At 52.1% G+C, this 15449-nt stretch overlaps 3 protein-coding genes and 1 pseudogene across 3 annotated transcripts; 2 read left to right on the top strand and 2 right to left on the bottom strand.

Annotated features, from left to right (window-relative positions):
• Positions 1-187: 187 nt before the first annotated feature.
• On the top strand, positions 188-3533 carry LOC120900138 (Werner syndrome ATP-dependent helicase homolog). Its single transcript, XM_040306764.1, has one exon. It carries the CDS (start codon positions 366-368, stop codon positions 3468-3470), a length of 3105 nt encoding a protein of 1034 aa, XP_040162698.1. The 5' UTR covers positions 188-365; the 3' UTR covers positions 3471-3533.
• Positions 3534-4054: 521 nt separating this feature from the next.
• On the top strand, positions 4055-10842 carry LOC120900147 (organic cation transporter protein). Its single transcript, XM_040306777.1, is given in 7 exon segments — positions 4055-4661; positions 7733-7894; positions 7975-8435; positions 8521-8689; positions 8759-9051; positions 9131-9209; positions 9211-10842. Coding segments are annotated over 6 exon segments (1545 nt in total). The 5' UTR covers positions 4055-4661; positions 7733-7829; the 3' UTR covers positions 9689-10842.
• On the bottom strand, positions 9773-11762 carry LOC120900159 (serine protease 56-like). Its single transcript, XM_040306804.1, has 4 exons — positions 10906-11762; positions 10449-10562; positions 10041-10353; positions 9773-9959 (listed from the first exon to the last, which is right to left on the bottom strand). Exons 1-4 carry the CDS (start codon positions 11124-11126, stop codon positions 9795-9797), a joined length of 813 nt encoding a protein of 270 aa, XP_040162738.1. The 5' UTR covers positions 11127-11762; the 3' UTR covers positions 9773-9794.
• A 468-nt stretch (positions 11763-12230) lies between these two features.
• Positions 12231-14488, bottom strand: LOC120900167 (annotated as a pseudogene).
• Between the last annotated feature and the right edge of the window lie 961 nt (positions 14489-15449).

The following is a 15449-nucleotide window of genomic DNA, read 5'->3' as shown; positions in this document are numbered from 1 at the left end:
CGTCCGAACAGGTTATTTGATAATTTTCACGTATGTTGTGATGTTCCCTTACCTACGGTATTGCTTTAAATCCAGTGTTTGAGCTTAAAACACGCAAATATATGTATTAACTTAAAAAAGCACAAATAAGTTGCTAATTTTGTTCATTTCCTTCACACAACCAGCCCTTGCGTCGTCCATCCACTACTTATCAGTTTCTCTCCTGGCAACACTGCCGCTAACGTCAAACTAGCTCCATCCGTTTGACAGTTCTGTTGCGCGGCATTCTGGGCAATACAAAAAATAACAAAAACAACGCACATATTCGTTCTCCGCACAACTCACTCGAAATCGTGTTTTTTCATTGTAGACTACAGACTGAAATTATGTCCTTCGTCAAGGACGAACCCAACGACAGCGATGAACCAGGCCCGGAGCATCTAAAAACCCTGTCTGCCAGCTTCGGCCACACATCGTTCCGGCCGATGCAGTGGCGCATCATCCACTCCATCATCGTGCAGCGGCGGGACAACTGTGCGATCATGACGACCGGTTACGGCAAATCGCTTACCTACCAGTTCCCTTCCGTCTTTCTCGACCGGCTGACCTTCGTCGTATCGCCCCTGATCAGCTTGATGCAGGATCAAGTGATGGCGCTGAACCTGTGCAACATACCCGCCTGTCTGCTCGGCTCGGCCCAGAAAGAATCGCGCCTGGCGGACATCAAAGCAGGCCTGCTGCGCGTCGTATACCTTACGCCCGAGTACATTGCAACCGACGCTGGCGAGTCGCTGCTCCGAGCGGTGCAGGATCAGCTCGTCCTGTTCGCGATCGATGAAGCGCACTGCTTAAGCAAATGGGGTCACGATTTCCGGCCCGCCTACCGCAATCTGGGCGTGATACGGAAGCTCTGCCCCAAGGTGCCCATACTGGCGGTTACTGCGACGGCCACGCAAAAGGTGCGGGACGACATCGTTGCCTCGCTCGGGCTGGTACGGCCCCAGGTGCTCTGCACCGGGTTCGATCGGCCGAACCTGGAGTTTATCGTGCGGCCGAAATCGTCGCTCGGCCCGATGCACGACATACAGCCACTGGTGGCGGAAAATCGGGACGGAAGCACCATCGTCTACTGTCTGACGCGCAAGCAAACGGACGAGATTGTGGGGCTGCTGCAGGCCAAGCGTATCGACTGTGCGCCGTACCACGGCGGCATGTCGCTCAACCGGCGGAAGGAGGTGCTGGAAAGCTTCGTGACCGATCGGGTGCGCGTGATCGTGGCAACGATCGCGTTCGGCATGGGCATCGATAAGCCGGACGTGCGGCTCGTCATACACTACGGCGCGTCGAAGGACCTGGAAAGCTACTACCAGGAGGCGGGCCGGGCGGGCCGAGACGGCCAGCCGGCCCGCTGCATCATATACTGGAGCGCGAGCGATTTCAAAACGCACGAATTTCTGCGATCGGAAATCCCCAGCTCGGTGAAGGCAACGCAGGAAGAGCTCGGCCGCCGGATGGCCGAGTACGTGGAGCTGCGCGACTGTCGGCGGCGGTTCATACTGAACTACTTCGAGGGCGTCATGCCGGCCGAGGCGCACAAAGCGGAGCAGGGGCAAGCGACCGCACCGAGGCTCCGCTGCTGCGACAACTGTACGCGCGGCGGTTTGGCGAAGGATTGCGAGCGGTACGAGGGGATCGATGCGGACGGCTGCTACAACTTTGCGCCCGACGCGGAACTGTTCCTGAAGGCGATCGGGGCGTTTTATGGCGCGGTCAGCATGGCAATGCCCATCATGTTGCTGCGCGGTTCGAAGAACAAAAAGCTGCCCGAACGGTTCCACACGAACGCGCTGCACGGGAAGGGCAAGCATCGGGACGAGGACTGGTGGAAGGGGCTCTGCACGCTGCTCGAGCGGGAAGGCTACCTGAGCAAGACGAAGATCACGAACCAGTTCAACAAATTTGCACAGGGAGTGCACTACCAGCTTGCACCTGCCGGGCGCCGCTGGCTTGCGGACGGTGGCAAAGATCGCAAGCTGCTGCTCAAACCGACCACCACCATGTTCCGTTCGCTGACCGTCATTAAGCCCGCCTCACTGTACGAGTCGACGCAGCTGCCGGCAGCCCGGCCGCCCGCAACACAGCAAGATCTGCGCCAAGAACTTGTCAAGTCGTTGCTGAAGAAGCGGGCCGAGCTGGCGACGACCTACGAGTGTATGCCGTACATGATCGCGTCGAACGCGGCCCTGCACGCGATGGCCACTCGGCAGCCGCTCAACCTGCAGGAGATGAAGGACATCCAGCTGGACGGGTTTTCCGACGCGAAGCTGCAAAAGTTTGGGCGCGAGTTTCTGGTGTGCATACAGCAGCAGCGCAATCTGCTGCCCGGTGCCAGCAGCTCAACGACGCAGCACCAGCCCAACCAACCCACGATTGAGGGACTGTCCGCAACGAAAGCCACGAGCTATAGTTTGTGGAAAACGGAGGGCAAATCGATTGCCGAGATTGCTGCTATAAGAAGCCTCAAGGAGGCGACCATCATCGAGCACATACTGGACGCGGTACGGGCGGGGCTGTCCGTCGAGGAGCGTGATGTGAGTCGGCTGGGTGTGCGGGAGGATGTGTACGCAGCGATTGCGATGCATCTGCCCACCGATCTCGGCCAATCGATTACGCTCACCTCTATTAAGGAACGTTGTCCACCGGAGATTACGTTCAATCAGGTAAAGGTTGTGCTGACCTGGGAGCGATGGCGACGGCTGCGCGCGAAGGAAACACCGCCAGCTCCTCAACCGAAGCCGGTGTTGGCCGAAAAGAAGGTGACGAAAGTGGTCGACGAAGAAGAAGAGAACGCTTTTAACGCTTCACTGCAGGACATGATCGACGACGACGATGAGGATCTGTTCCCAACGGACGTGGACGCGAATGGTGTCCCACAGAAAAGTTCCACCGAACAAGCGCACCAGAACAACACATCACCCTGCATGGACGATATGTTCAACGATGACGACGATGATATGCTTGATTTTGCCGAGCTCGATCGGCTCGAAGCATCGATGGTAGGGCAGGAGGAGGACATTCCATCGTCATCGTCGCCTACAATCACTACTACTACTACTAGTAATGTGCCATCAGATGCAGTACAAACGACGACAAGCCAGCATTCCACGGAAGCGAACGATAGTAATAGGCAGGAAATCCCGCGGAACGCACCACCCCGGGAGCGCACCGTAAATCTGAAGCGCATTATGTACGAGGACGACGATGAAGACGACAAACCATCATCGTCGGGGAAAAAGACGGCCGCGGACGACGCGGCGAAAGCAGCTTCCCGCACACGTACAGTTAATTTGAAGCGCATCATGTACGAGGACGACGAAGACGACGATGATGACAGCGGTAAGGAGGATAAGGATTGCAACCGCCAGCACTTTCCCAGCTGCCCAAACGAATGGCCTGAAACGTGGAGAACTACTTTTCGCTTGTTTTGTTAACCTTTTTTTGTGAATAAAAACCCCCCACCGTGTCATGTTCCTGGGGAACGAAGACGATCGAACCCGCAAGATTCGTTTAGCTGTTTCCTGCCCCTCTGCTCTGTGTCCTTCTTGATACAATGTATTTGTTGTTCGCTCGTCAAAGAAAGAAAAGAAGCCACAATGTTAATGGCACAAGTAGTGCCACCCCCGGAAAGTATGGGGTTTGTCATCAATTTCGTCGCTCGGTTCTTAAGCCCCGTGGCCTTTGATTGATGCACAAAGAGCGCGGTCGACAGCCAATTGGTCGCTGACCGGATGTGGCGTACAATTCGTGGCAACAATTCGTAACTGTAGCCGTATTGCCACCGCACCCGGTGTGTAGAGCTGGCTGATATAAGGGCCGATCGGAAAGTGCATTGAAAGCGGACGAAAAGGTCCCAAATGCGGCACCATCTAATCCAATTTACTGTAAGATCCCCACGCGCGCAATCCTTCGCTTCACCGATTTCGAGCAGTTTTCAAATCGGCCGCTCTCTCTCTCGGGCGTTTCCCGCTCGCTCTCTCGATGTACGCCCGAGCACGCGCGCCCGTGTTTGAATTTGTGGCAGTTGCGTTTTCACTCTCACTCGGTACGCGTACGCCATCGGAGACGCAAGTGGCAGCTGCGCGCATTGCTAGAGATAACGCCATCCACACTGCGCGCGCGGTTGCTAAGCCCGCTCGTTGCCATCGGTTTTGGCTGCCAACGGCGAGGAAAATTTTGGCGCGAACGCAACTCACACGTGCGAATCAAATAGTAGTGAACCATCATCTCAGTTGATTTTTTCGGTGGGAAATGATAGCGTAGTGTTAGCAAATACTTAAAACACCAAAAGCACGTGTGCCGCACGCGCGTGAAGTGAAAAGGGGTGGAAAGTTCTAATGTACGGTGCGCTTGTTGGCTGTGTTGCAAAGTGAGTCCGTTTATCCGTTTATCCAAGAACGCCAAGGATGGGCCAGGAGCAGGAAGATCACACGGTGGGCGATGGAGAGCAACGGAAAGGAGATGAGCGGCAGCAGCAGCAGCAGGAACAGCAACAGCAGCTCGATGAGTCTCCCGCCCAGCTAAAAGAACGGCACCGCTAAGCTGACCGTCCAGTCGGCAGGCGATCTGAAGCAAACCATTCTCGACGGGCTGGAGAAAAAGGGCGACCGTGGGCTGTGGCTATGGTAAGTGGAGTGGACTGGGTGGAAAATCCGTGACACGTTTCCCATTCTAATTTTCACCGCGCGCTTCTATTCGCCAAGCCAAGAAAAATATATAGGTCGAGGAGCGTGTTTCGGTTGCAAAACAGCGGCTACCGTTGACGTTGACCGCGTCGCGGAAGGATAAAAATAAACCCGAACCCCTCCCACAAAGATAACACACACACACACACACGCGCAAAGGCGACACGCTGTTGCCGTACGCAACCAAAGCGCGTTAGAAAAATGGTTCCGCTCAGGGAAATGGAGGAAGAATTTAGAAAATCGCCCGAAGGTCACCTGAGAATGATGGTGCGGGCAGGGTCGGGCGCGTGTAGGAGGAATGCATGCTTGCCTTCAAGGTGGTTTTGTTGCGCCGTCTCGACCCAAACGCATCAGAAACACGTTCTTGGACAGTGCAGCACGTGCATTCTCTGTGCGTACGTTTACACATACGCAGACACCGCGAGGTGGCGAGAACGCAAGCGATGAAGGTTGTGCGTGCGTACCCCCGTAGTAGGCCGGGGAGGGGAAGCAAAAGTGGTTCTACTTTTACCTTCTTTTTTTTCTCTCGTTCGCTCTCTCCCTTTTCTTCTATACTTTCACCCCGACCATGTGAGTGTGTGTGTGTGTGGTTTGCGGGTTCAAAAGAGTTCAGTTGCTATAAGGGATGAAGTGGACACGTCGAGCAACAGCACTGCTGATAGGACAGTACAGGCCAGCCCGTGCGCGCACTTTCATGCTGGAATGTTTTTTTTTCGAGACGACCGATCGCCCACCCGGTCGTCCGGTGGTCGAGAGTGGGACAGTGTAGAGGCGGATTAAGTTCTCACTAATTGGAAGTAGCCCTGGGCAACAATCTCGCGAGTTGGTAGCTACAGCAATGAAAGTGGGAATTGATTTGAAAGTTCCATTACTTATTACTGAGAAATTGGACACTTATACTCCACTTGGACAAAGATTCCAACAAAACAGGGCCATTTACTCCGATTGAATTGACATTGGCAGTGGCATTCCGAAAATAAAAGCTCCCGTCACACACTAAAACTCCTAACGGCGCACTGGGTCCAGGTCCAGCCAGTGAGTGAGAGCGATAAGGCACGGGGAAGAACGGCATCGCAAAACACACAAAAAGCGCTCCCTGCCGAAAACGAAAACCAAACCAAAAATTCCTCTCCTATCAGACGTGGAGGTCAACACCGGTGCCAATCCCCTTGCTGGAGCCGTAAAATGAAGATTTTCGTAAAACGACCCTTCAAACGCAGCGCGGGATTAAAGCGCGCGAGCGAGTGCTCGCGTAATGGGGTTTTGTGAGGACACAAAACGTGCGCTAATAGAATAAATTATTTCTTAAAAGACGGTCCCGGGGCGGGTGGTGTGTGTGTGTGTGCGAGGAGGTAATTATCATCCGGATGGAGGAAGGAACTGTGTGCCCAGTTGTCCAAATGGGAAGCCAACGTTAGAATTCATAAACAGTTGGCGAGCGCAGGTTTAACAACTGACCTTTGCCTTTCGTGGCGGCCATTGGCGGCCTATCGCGATGATGTCCGGGGGCGCCATGGCGGGCAGTATACGCCGGTGAAGTAGGGCGCAGAAAGGAAAACAACCCTCCTCGCTTATCGTGCCCAGCAGAGTGCGCAATCACTTCTTCACCCCCAGGTTTCGGGACAGAACAGGTTCATCTTGTTCAATCGAATCTGGACGCCTTTCATCACCACACAACAATGCACTGGGTGTAGAGAGTTTGGGGGGCGGGGTTGGCCATTCATATTGCTATCTAAAAGTGACAATCGCATCGAGGAAGGAAGGTTAGGAAGTTCCTCCTTTTTTATTATTATAGGCCCTTGTTATCAGCAGGATTTGTGCTGATTGCCGGTACAGGACAGACCGCTTGCTACCGAGATGATGATGATGGAGGTCTTATCGTGCAATTACAGGTGCAATGAAGCTGCACGATACACACATCATACCATTACCCATCATTTCCCATCGCGTCTAATCAAACACGAATATATGGGCCGCGTGTTACCCCTTCCGCGTGACAGTGCGCATCGAGCCACAAGGGATGGCAGGGTGTTTTGAATGTCACGGCACAACATAATACCGGCCCGTACCCGATAGTATCCGTATCGTCATTAACGCCCTGTCAACGCCAAACATCATCCAAGGGCACGTTTGCTATATACGGGGCGCTCCATGCGGATCGGTTGATGTTGTTATTGTTTTTTTTTTTTCTGCGCGCCAAGGTTGGTGACTTTGTCCACACACCACGACGCGTACACGAGAAGCATGCGATCGCGCGATTTTGTAGGCGCAAAACTGCAACGGAAACGCACGATTCGCGCGTGTGCTGTGCGAAATGATTTGCATTTCGTCAAAGCCGTGCCGCCGCCGCCACCGCCACCACCGCCACTCGGAATTAAAGTCAAGCACAACTGGAACTCCTCCGGGAGAGGTTTGCATTGAAATGGGGGTTGAAATGAGTCCAGGCTATCGGTCGGCAAGTCGGCAAGTTGACTCCCGTTATCGACGATTGGATGATGTGTGAGGGTTTTTTACGGTTTTGGAACGATTTAATAGACTTAAAGAGCAGATGTCCTACTGATAAAGTGCCAAGATTCAAGTGGACTGTTCCACCACCGATTGCCACTGCTCCTAATCTTATCTATCTTGCTCGCTCTAATCTGTCGCCGACCGGTGCGCCGCTCTGACATAATCTGATTAAATGTTCTGTCGTCTCACTACCGAGCGCTATCTTACAGGGTTTTTCAGGAGTTCCAATAGCTGTGGGACACTTTATTGACTCTTTCTTATGTGAAATGAACCTAATCTAATGGGAATTTGACCCTATAGCATCCTTGTTGAACAAATCCAATAGGAATTTTCAAGGAGATTGTCCAAAAAAGGATGCCAAAGAGTCCAATTATCAACATATGAAGTTCACTTCCCAAAAGTAAAAGTCAAGAAACTGTCCCACAACTATGAGAACCCCTCTGTATCGTGGTCAATGAATTAGCAAGCCTTCTTTTTTGTAACCAAACATATCCCAATACCAGGGTCCTGTTCATCCTCTGCCTGACGCCCAACATCCTGAACGGGTTTCACGTCTCGTCGTACGTGTTTCTGGGCCAGCTGCCGAAAAACTACTACTGCATGGTGCCGGAGCTGCTGCAGGCCGGCTGGAGCCACGAGGAAATACGCAACATCACCTCACCAACGTAAGCCTCCGCAATGCTCGCCACGCGCCACCAGAATGCTTTCTAACGCCGTGTCTCTCTCTCTCTCTCTCATCGCACCAGGGCAGCACGAAAAATGGCACCTGCACGATCTACACCTGGAACTATGGTCAGCTGAGCGAGCTGAACTACAACGATGCGCTCAGCTACACCCAGTCCCATCCGCCGCCGGCCGAGGTAAACTGTCTCGCGACCGCGGGCACCGGCACCGGCAGCTGGCACATGTACTACGACCAACCGGACGGCGTATCGATCGTACCGGAATGGGATCTGCTGTGCGAGCGAACCGCACTCCGCTCGACCGTGCAGGTCGCCCTGTCGATCGGCAAGTTTGTCGGTGCGTCCAGCTTCGGCGTCATCTCGGACAAATACGGGCGCAAGACGAGCTTTTCAATTGCGGCCACACTGTACATCGTTGCCGGGCTGCTGACCACCTTTTCGCCGTTCTACGCACTGCTGCTGCTCGGGCGCATCGGGCTCGGTGCATCCGCTTCCGGGGTGTTCTATCCCGCCTTTGCTTTGCGTAAGTGTTTTTGTTCGTCCCTTGGGAAAAATTGTGTGGCAGATGACTAATTTGTGTGTCTCTTTTGTATGCTCCCCCCTCCCAGTGACGGAAAACATTGGCAAACGGCACCGGTCCTGGATGAGCATTGCGTTCAACTTTTCCTACCCGCTCGGTATGCTCTGTCTGGCGCTGGCCGCCTATCTCATCCAGCCGTGGCGCGATCTTTCCCTCGCCCTGACCGTACCGTCCTTTCTGCTCGTGATCCATCTTTAGTGAGTGTGTTTGCGCGTTCTCAAGCAACAAAAAAACCCATCTAATCTGTTTCCCTGTTTGTCACACAGCTTCCTGGTTGAATCTCCCCGCTGGTTGCTTAGCAAGGGCCGCGAACGGAAAGCGTACCGGATGGTGTTCGGGCACAGCGCACCCCAGGAGCTGATCGACAGTGCGACGGTGGCGGAAAAGCATCAAGCAGCGGCGGAAGCGGAAACCGATCCGGCCCCGGTACCATTCAGCACGCGGCTAAAGCAATCGTTCAGCGAGTTTACGAAGCTGTACGGGACGCCCGTACTCTGCCGGCGGGCTCTTATTTGCCACTTTACGTGGTGCATTACGTCGCTGTGCTATTACGTTACAGGTACAGCCGTGTTTTGCTTCAGTTGTTTTATGATTTAACCCTCTAAAATTTCGCTTCCGTTCCCGTCTTTGCTCCACAGCACTCAATGCCGATAACTTTGCGGCTAATCGAAACGTGTACGTTGCGACCACCGGCTCGGTAGACATCGTGGCGTACATACTCGATGATCGTGCTGGCGTACTTCGGTCGGCGCAGCTCCTCGTTCTGCTTCTTCCTGTACGCCGGCGTCTGTCTGCTGGTGGTGCTAACCATCCCGCCCGACAACACGACCCTGCTGGTAACGCTCGCGATGCTGGGCCGCGTCGGCATTACCGCGGTGTACGCGATCGTGACGCTGCACACGGCGGAGCTGTTCCCGACCGAGATACGCAACACGGCGCTCGGCATCTGCTCGACGATGGCGCACGTCGGCTCGATTGCGGCCCCGTACATTACGGATCTGCTCGGCCGGCTCGCCTGGTGGATACCGACCACGATCTGCGGCTGCTCGGTGCTGCTGGCCGGTGCACTCACCCTGCTGCATCCGGAAACGCGCGACGCCGCGCTGAAGGATCACGCCCAGCAGGAACGGCACGCAACGCACGCGGCCGACGAGGAGATGGACGAGAAGGGCGAAAAACCGATCGCGAACAATTGATGCGAGGGGGAGAGTAAGAAATTAACACGACGGCACACACACACACTGGGGGGTTTTGTTTAAGCGAGATTAGAAAGGATAAGGACTTTACTTTAAGCCGAACCGGTCACACGGTCGGACCGATCGGAAAATGGCTCAGATAGTAGGCAACGTCGGTGTAGACGCCGGGCGTTCCCGGTGCCCCACAGCCGACCCCGTACGAGATGACGCCGCGCAGCACAAACTGCGTGGACGGTGGGCGCTGGCACACGTAGCCTCCGCCGGAATCACCCTTGTTAATTTAGAGAGAAGGAAAAAAACGCTAGTTTAGTAACTAGTGAGTCTCAACTGGGAAATGGCAATAACGACTCACCTTGCAAGCATCGGACCGCCCGATGGCACAAAACATTCCAGAGTCGGTTGGTGGCGCTACGACCGCTCCCATCATTCCAATGCATCGGTCCAGCTCGAGGGCCAGCACCGTACCGTAGTGGAGCGTTCGGCTGATCGGCCCATCGTACGAGCCGGACCCATAGCCGAAGATGTAACACAGCTCACCGTTAGCGGCCGTACGGTAGGTGTCGTTCGGTAAGCGTAACGTCGACTGTGTATCGCCTTCCGGCTTGCTGCTCGGTGTCGTTGGTAACGCTGCCCGAAGCAATGCGATATCGCCTACCATCGTTACGCTGCCAGCGGATGAACGAACAGTGAAACAGACAAAGCCTCTCTTTAATTGATTCGGTTCGTTACTCTCATACAGCAGTGTGGTGTGTTCACTTACGGATTGTAACTATCCAGCAGGTGCGTCTCAACGATGGGTAAACGTTCGACAGTGCTATCGTCCAGACTGGCGCCTCCAATTACCGCCACCATTTGCGTTAGATTGCCCTTTCTCCTGTAAAAGGTGAAACGATAAAGCGATTAAACAGCTTAACAGACAGACAGGTTTCGGTATGTAGATGATTTTATAAATGAAAAAACAAAACAATTTCCTTTAAAATCCCAATTATCAGGGAAACTGAGCATGGCGGGCAAAACATTAGCCAGGGAATTTTACACATTAAGATAACACATTTAGGCTTTAATTGTACGCTTTAGGATATAAGACGCTACCACGTTGCAGACACGTTATAGGACGGAACAGAACAATAACACTCATTGTTGTTATAAAACGATTACGACAATCACGATAATCACACTTTCATAAAGAAAGAAAAAAGAGTTAAATCGATACTTACAGCGGTATGATGCAGTGCGCCGCAGTTAGTATCCAGCCCTCGCCCAGATGCGTACCGCCACAGAAGTGTGTCCAGTTTGCATCGGCCAGCTGTAACGAAACGGCAAACGGAAACATGCCCCGCTGGCGGACACGTTCACCGCGCACGATCGCATCGGTGGGTGGCAGAAACAGTGGCGTTACACTTAGCACTAGCACCGAAAGCACCACGTACGGTGCCATCTCTGTCCGCAACGCAACGAGAACTTCGCTTTTTGTCCACGTACGATAAGAACGATTTCGAAACACACGCGACGACGACAATTTGATCAACGGGCAGGGAAAGCGAACGCACACACTACCGCCCGAAGTTCATTAACGAATGGTTTGTTTATTGATAAATGGTTGTATTTGAAGCGTTTTTAACCTAAGATGGTTTAGAAAACCGCCCCGAAAAGGCAAACCGGCTGTGTCAATAGAATAGCAGCTCGGCAGCTCGGAGGCAACGGTGCGCGTCGTCACGTTTTGGAAGCATTTTTGCTTGCGTCAGTACTACTGCTATCCAGTGCTGAATATGTATTCCTTACAGCTTTAACTGTATTTTTTAACGTGCTCGCCGAAGGCTTGCTTAAATGGCATCTTTAGCGTAAGCGATTGGAATAAAATCAACTTGTTTTACAATTGTGTGATGCTTCACACTTACGTACTACAATTACAACATTGCAAAGAGCACAAAGTCATGGTAGGGGATAAAATAAAGGCGAGTTAACCAGCGTAACGTACTCCTATCGCAACGATACAAGAAAAGCTTATTTAAGTGATGAAAAGGGGTTTCGCGTAAACCGAACGTAAAGAAGAAGGTGCCGCATATTGAATTATCCTCTAATCGAAAGAATCTTAATGTGTGTTGTTTCATTTTCTTCCTCGGTGTGCTGGTATACGGTGGCCTTTAGCATCATACCGCGCAGTGCAACATTATTGTCTTCCGTTGCATTCGTCACTCTCAACATTTCGGGATCTAAAAACCAAAAAAAAGAGCATGTTTGTGAGAAATTCAATAAGTTCTACAGCACCGCCACACCACTTACTATCAACGATACATTCGCAGGCAAACATTTTGCGCGTCAGTCCGGCAGGATAGCGGCGACATTCGGGCTGCTCGCTCAGCGTACGTATAATGCCGAGATCGAGCAGATAGTACTGCTTCTCCTCGTCCTGGCTGCTGGCCAACAGTGCACGACACCAGATGCCTTCGAACTGTAGCAGGAAGACTAGATTTTCCTCCTCCGGCTGGTACGGGTTCGGGTCGGCCGCTCCGCGCTGTTCGCATTCGTTCAGCATGTTGGCGAACTCCAGGCTGTCCGATTTCAGTATCACCGTCAGCTGGTTCAAACCGTCCAGCTCCGAGGCTTCCACTATCATCAGCTCCACATCCGGCCCCATTTGCATGTCGTGTTCAATGATCTGTTGTGACATTGGGTGACAACAAAATAAGTGAATTGTTCAACAATGTTTACACTACGAAGCAGATAATGAAAATAGAACACTTACATCATCAGCCGTAACTGGAAGGTAGGAGGCCGGATCGGGAATTGGCATCTTCGGTACAGCCTCCTGCTTCACTGCTGCTTTTGCTTTTTTCGTCCATTTTTTCCTTATTGCCCACCTCTCGTACCTTCTCGCTTAGCTGGTACAGTTCCCGGACGTGGCGCATATCGATCGTTTTGCCGCCCGCTCCATCCTCCACCTTGGTAAGCTCGAAATCATCCAGCTCTTGCAGCGTGCACAGAAACTGGTATACCATCGGCGTGTACGGTGTCGGTACGCCTTCAATCTTTACCGCGTGCGTGTAGCACGTGCCGTACTGTATGTCCTTATCCGGAATGTCTTTCAGCTGCTTCCACTCGACCGTGAGCGAGTTGCCAAAGTCGGGGAAAACACGCTCACCTTCGACCCGTCCACCGACTTAACAGCGGCCCGATAGTAATCTCCATCGAACGGTGCAAACACAACGTCCTCTACCTTTGGTGCCGCCTGCACCATCTCCTTAACGCCTCGCGCACATTCAATGGAACGTTTAACCAGCTCGATGTATCGGTTCGGCTGACCATTCGCTTCCGGGCCGGTACGGTACACGTACAGCTCGCCGCCGGCACTGACGTAGGAAATCTTTACATTCTCACCCTCGAGCGGGAATGTGGCGTATTGGATGGTACGCTTCGGTGCCGTCTTTTGCTGCACCCGCTTCGCTAGCTTGGAGCCTTCTTGGCCGGTTTGGCTTCGTTCGCTTTAGCAGGGGCGCTCGATTCACCACTCACCACACTGTTCGATGGGTCGGCCTGGTCCTGGTGACGTTTCATGGCCATACTTTTGAGCACGTTGGTGGGTACGCTACAGGGTGGCGATTCCTTCGGGGTCGCAGTCGGGACGGGTTTCGGCTGCTGGGCCTGTTGTTTCGATGTACCAGGCTGTTGTTTCGATGTACCAGCCTGTTGTTTGGAGCTGCCTGCCACTGGACCATTCGAGTGCGGCGGCGCGTAATGTTGTGCATTTTCTTTATTTTCGTACCAGATGTTATTGCCCGCCCCGGGGAACATTCCGTTGAAGGGTAAGGGCATGCTCCTTTGTGGTACATTGGCCGCCACAAACGGATTCGTTGCTCGCACCAAGCGTCTGCAAAATGGAAATGTCTTTTATCAGTACAACACACAGATGTCTGTTTAAACGACGATAAGGGTTTAACCGGGAAAAGGGCCGATAGGTCCACTTACGGTACACATTGCATGATATGGGCCGGCCAATCGGCTCTTTGGCATTGGTCGCCGCAGTAGAATATGCCACAAACAAAGCACTGGAACGAGGCGCCACTGTTCCGGCACGCGGCACAAACGCTAAACATTCCCGGCGGGCCCATCGGCATCTGCATCTGCATTGGCATCTGCATCGGCATCGGCGGTGGCATGTGGTTCGATGCAGCAGAATTATGCTTGGCCGGGGATCTAGTTTGGACAGTGCTTCCCACGACCGACGGTGCGGCAGACGCATTATGTTCCGGTTGCTGCGATAACAGAAAACAAAGATAAGCATGTTTGTGGAATGTTTATCAAACCCCGTATTACAAACCTTGCTTTCCTGCTTTTTTGGTTTTATATTCCACTCGTCCATCGATTCGACGCGTAACACATTCTCATTTTGTGCTAAGCTGGCCCGTGCCTTCGCCGCCTCCCTGGAAATACGGTTGCGAGGTTAGGTTGGCTGATTGGTTGTGCGACGCACCATCAGCCGGCTGTTGCCGGGTGCCGTCACTGGGTCCACTTACTTGGCGGTTTTGTACTTGATAAACACTTCCGTCGGTTTTTTCGAATCGATGTACAATTGAAACAGAAAGCCCAAGCGTTTGGCTTCCGAACGCACGTCCCACTTGGGATCACGAATCACCGCTTTGAAGAAACTATCCGCCATTATCTGGCTGTTCAAGGTTAAACGGAGCTGTTAGACAATAAAACACAAAACTCAGCGGTATTGGGCCGGCGTTGCTATTCCGCAGCTTCCAGCATCCGAATGCCGTACTCACACCCGCTCGGAACCAGAGTGGCCAGATTATTTTTGCGGTTTTCGGTAGGCGCATCAAAATTTTATCGGTAGTTTTCGGTAGGAGTTTAAGATTTTTCGGTAGTTTTCGGTAGGCTTTGAAGTGTTGAGCGGGGGTTGTTGGAGATAGAAGCTAATCTGTGGATCAAGCAGAATCAAAAATATTGATTTTGTCGGACGCCGCATCCGATTTTATTTGTCAAACTAAATGTGTGGTTTTTTGTAGGAACAATCTCAACTTAATTTTTCATAATCGTTATATTATTAAAATCATTCAAATAATCGCAATATGATACGAAAAAGCGTTTGACAGCACGTGCGATTAAATCGCATGCGATGGAGCACAGACACGGGCCTTACTTGTCTCTGTTGAACTTCTGGTTCTGGTTGCTAGTGATTTCCATATAGAGTTTTATACTTTAAGTGATTTGGGAAATGGTTATATGACTTTTTGGTTAGTATTACGAAAAAATCTGTAATTTTCGGTAGGATAAATGAAAAATCGGTAGTTTTAGGGGGCTCATCTGTGAATCGGTAGGCATATCAAAAATCGGTAGGAATACAGATAAATCGGTATTTCTGGTCACTCTGCTCGGAACGTCAACCACCAACACACACGAATAATCCGCCGCAGTGTCAAATCGGATGGTTTGCACAGTGTGACAAACACAAGTAGGTACATCGGTTCAAGCAACTAACGATGTAACATCTACGACTCTTTCTATTATCGCTACAATATTATTCTTTAGATCATCATTGGACCCAAAACTAACTAATTTAGTGTTTTACATACCTTATCGTATGGATAGAAACGCAAATAAATGTTGTCGAAAGAACGGTAGCAGATGCCATGCAGTGATGTACAATTAGCGGAGTTGTAGTTCCGATCCAAGCTTCGTTTGTGTCGAATGATTTCAAATTGACCGTTAATAACAATAATGTCTTGGTGTTGAACAATGTCTTTCCCTTCTTTCT

This window comes from Anopheles arabiensis, chromosome 2, assembly GCF_016920715.1.
Source record: "Anopheles arabiensis isolate DONGOLA chromosome 2, AaraD3, whole genome shotgun sequence".
NCBI classification, from domain to species: Eukaryota; Metazoa; Arthropoda; class Insecta; order Diptera; family Culicidae; genus Anopheles; species Anopheles arabiensis.
This window is presented reverse-complemented; position numbering and strand designations above follow the sequence as displayed.

What these genes read in the sequence shown, in the direction of transcription:
- LOC120900138 (XM_040306764.1), top strand. Translation starts at nt 366, where the DNA reads ATGTCCTTCGTCAAGGACGAACCCAACGACAGCGATGAACCAGGCCCG.
- LOC120900159 (XM_040306804.1), bottom strand. Translation starts at nt 11,126, where the DNA reads ATGGCACCGTACGTGGTGCTTTCGGTGCTAGTGCTAAGTGTAACGCCA. An exon ending in CTGCTGGATAGTTACAATCC is followed by an intron (nt 10,354 to 10,448) that starts GTAAGTGAACAC and finishes ATCCGCTGGCAG; the next exon opens with CGTAACGATGGTAGGCGATA. An exon ending in GGCGGTCCGATGCTTGCAAG is followed by an intron (nt 9,960 to 10,040) that starts GTGAGTCGTTAT and finishes TAAATTAACAAG; the next exon opens with GGTGATTCCGGCGGAGGCTA.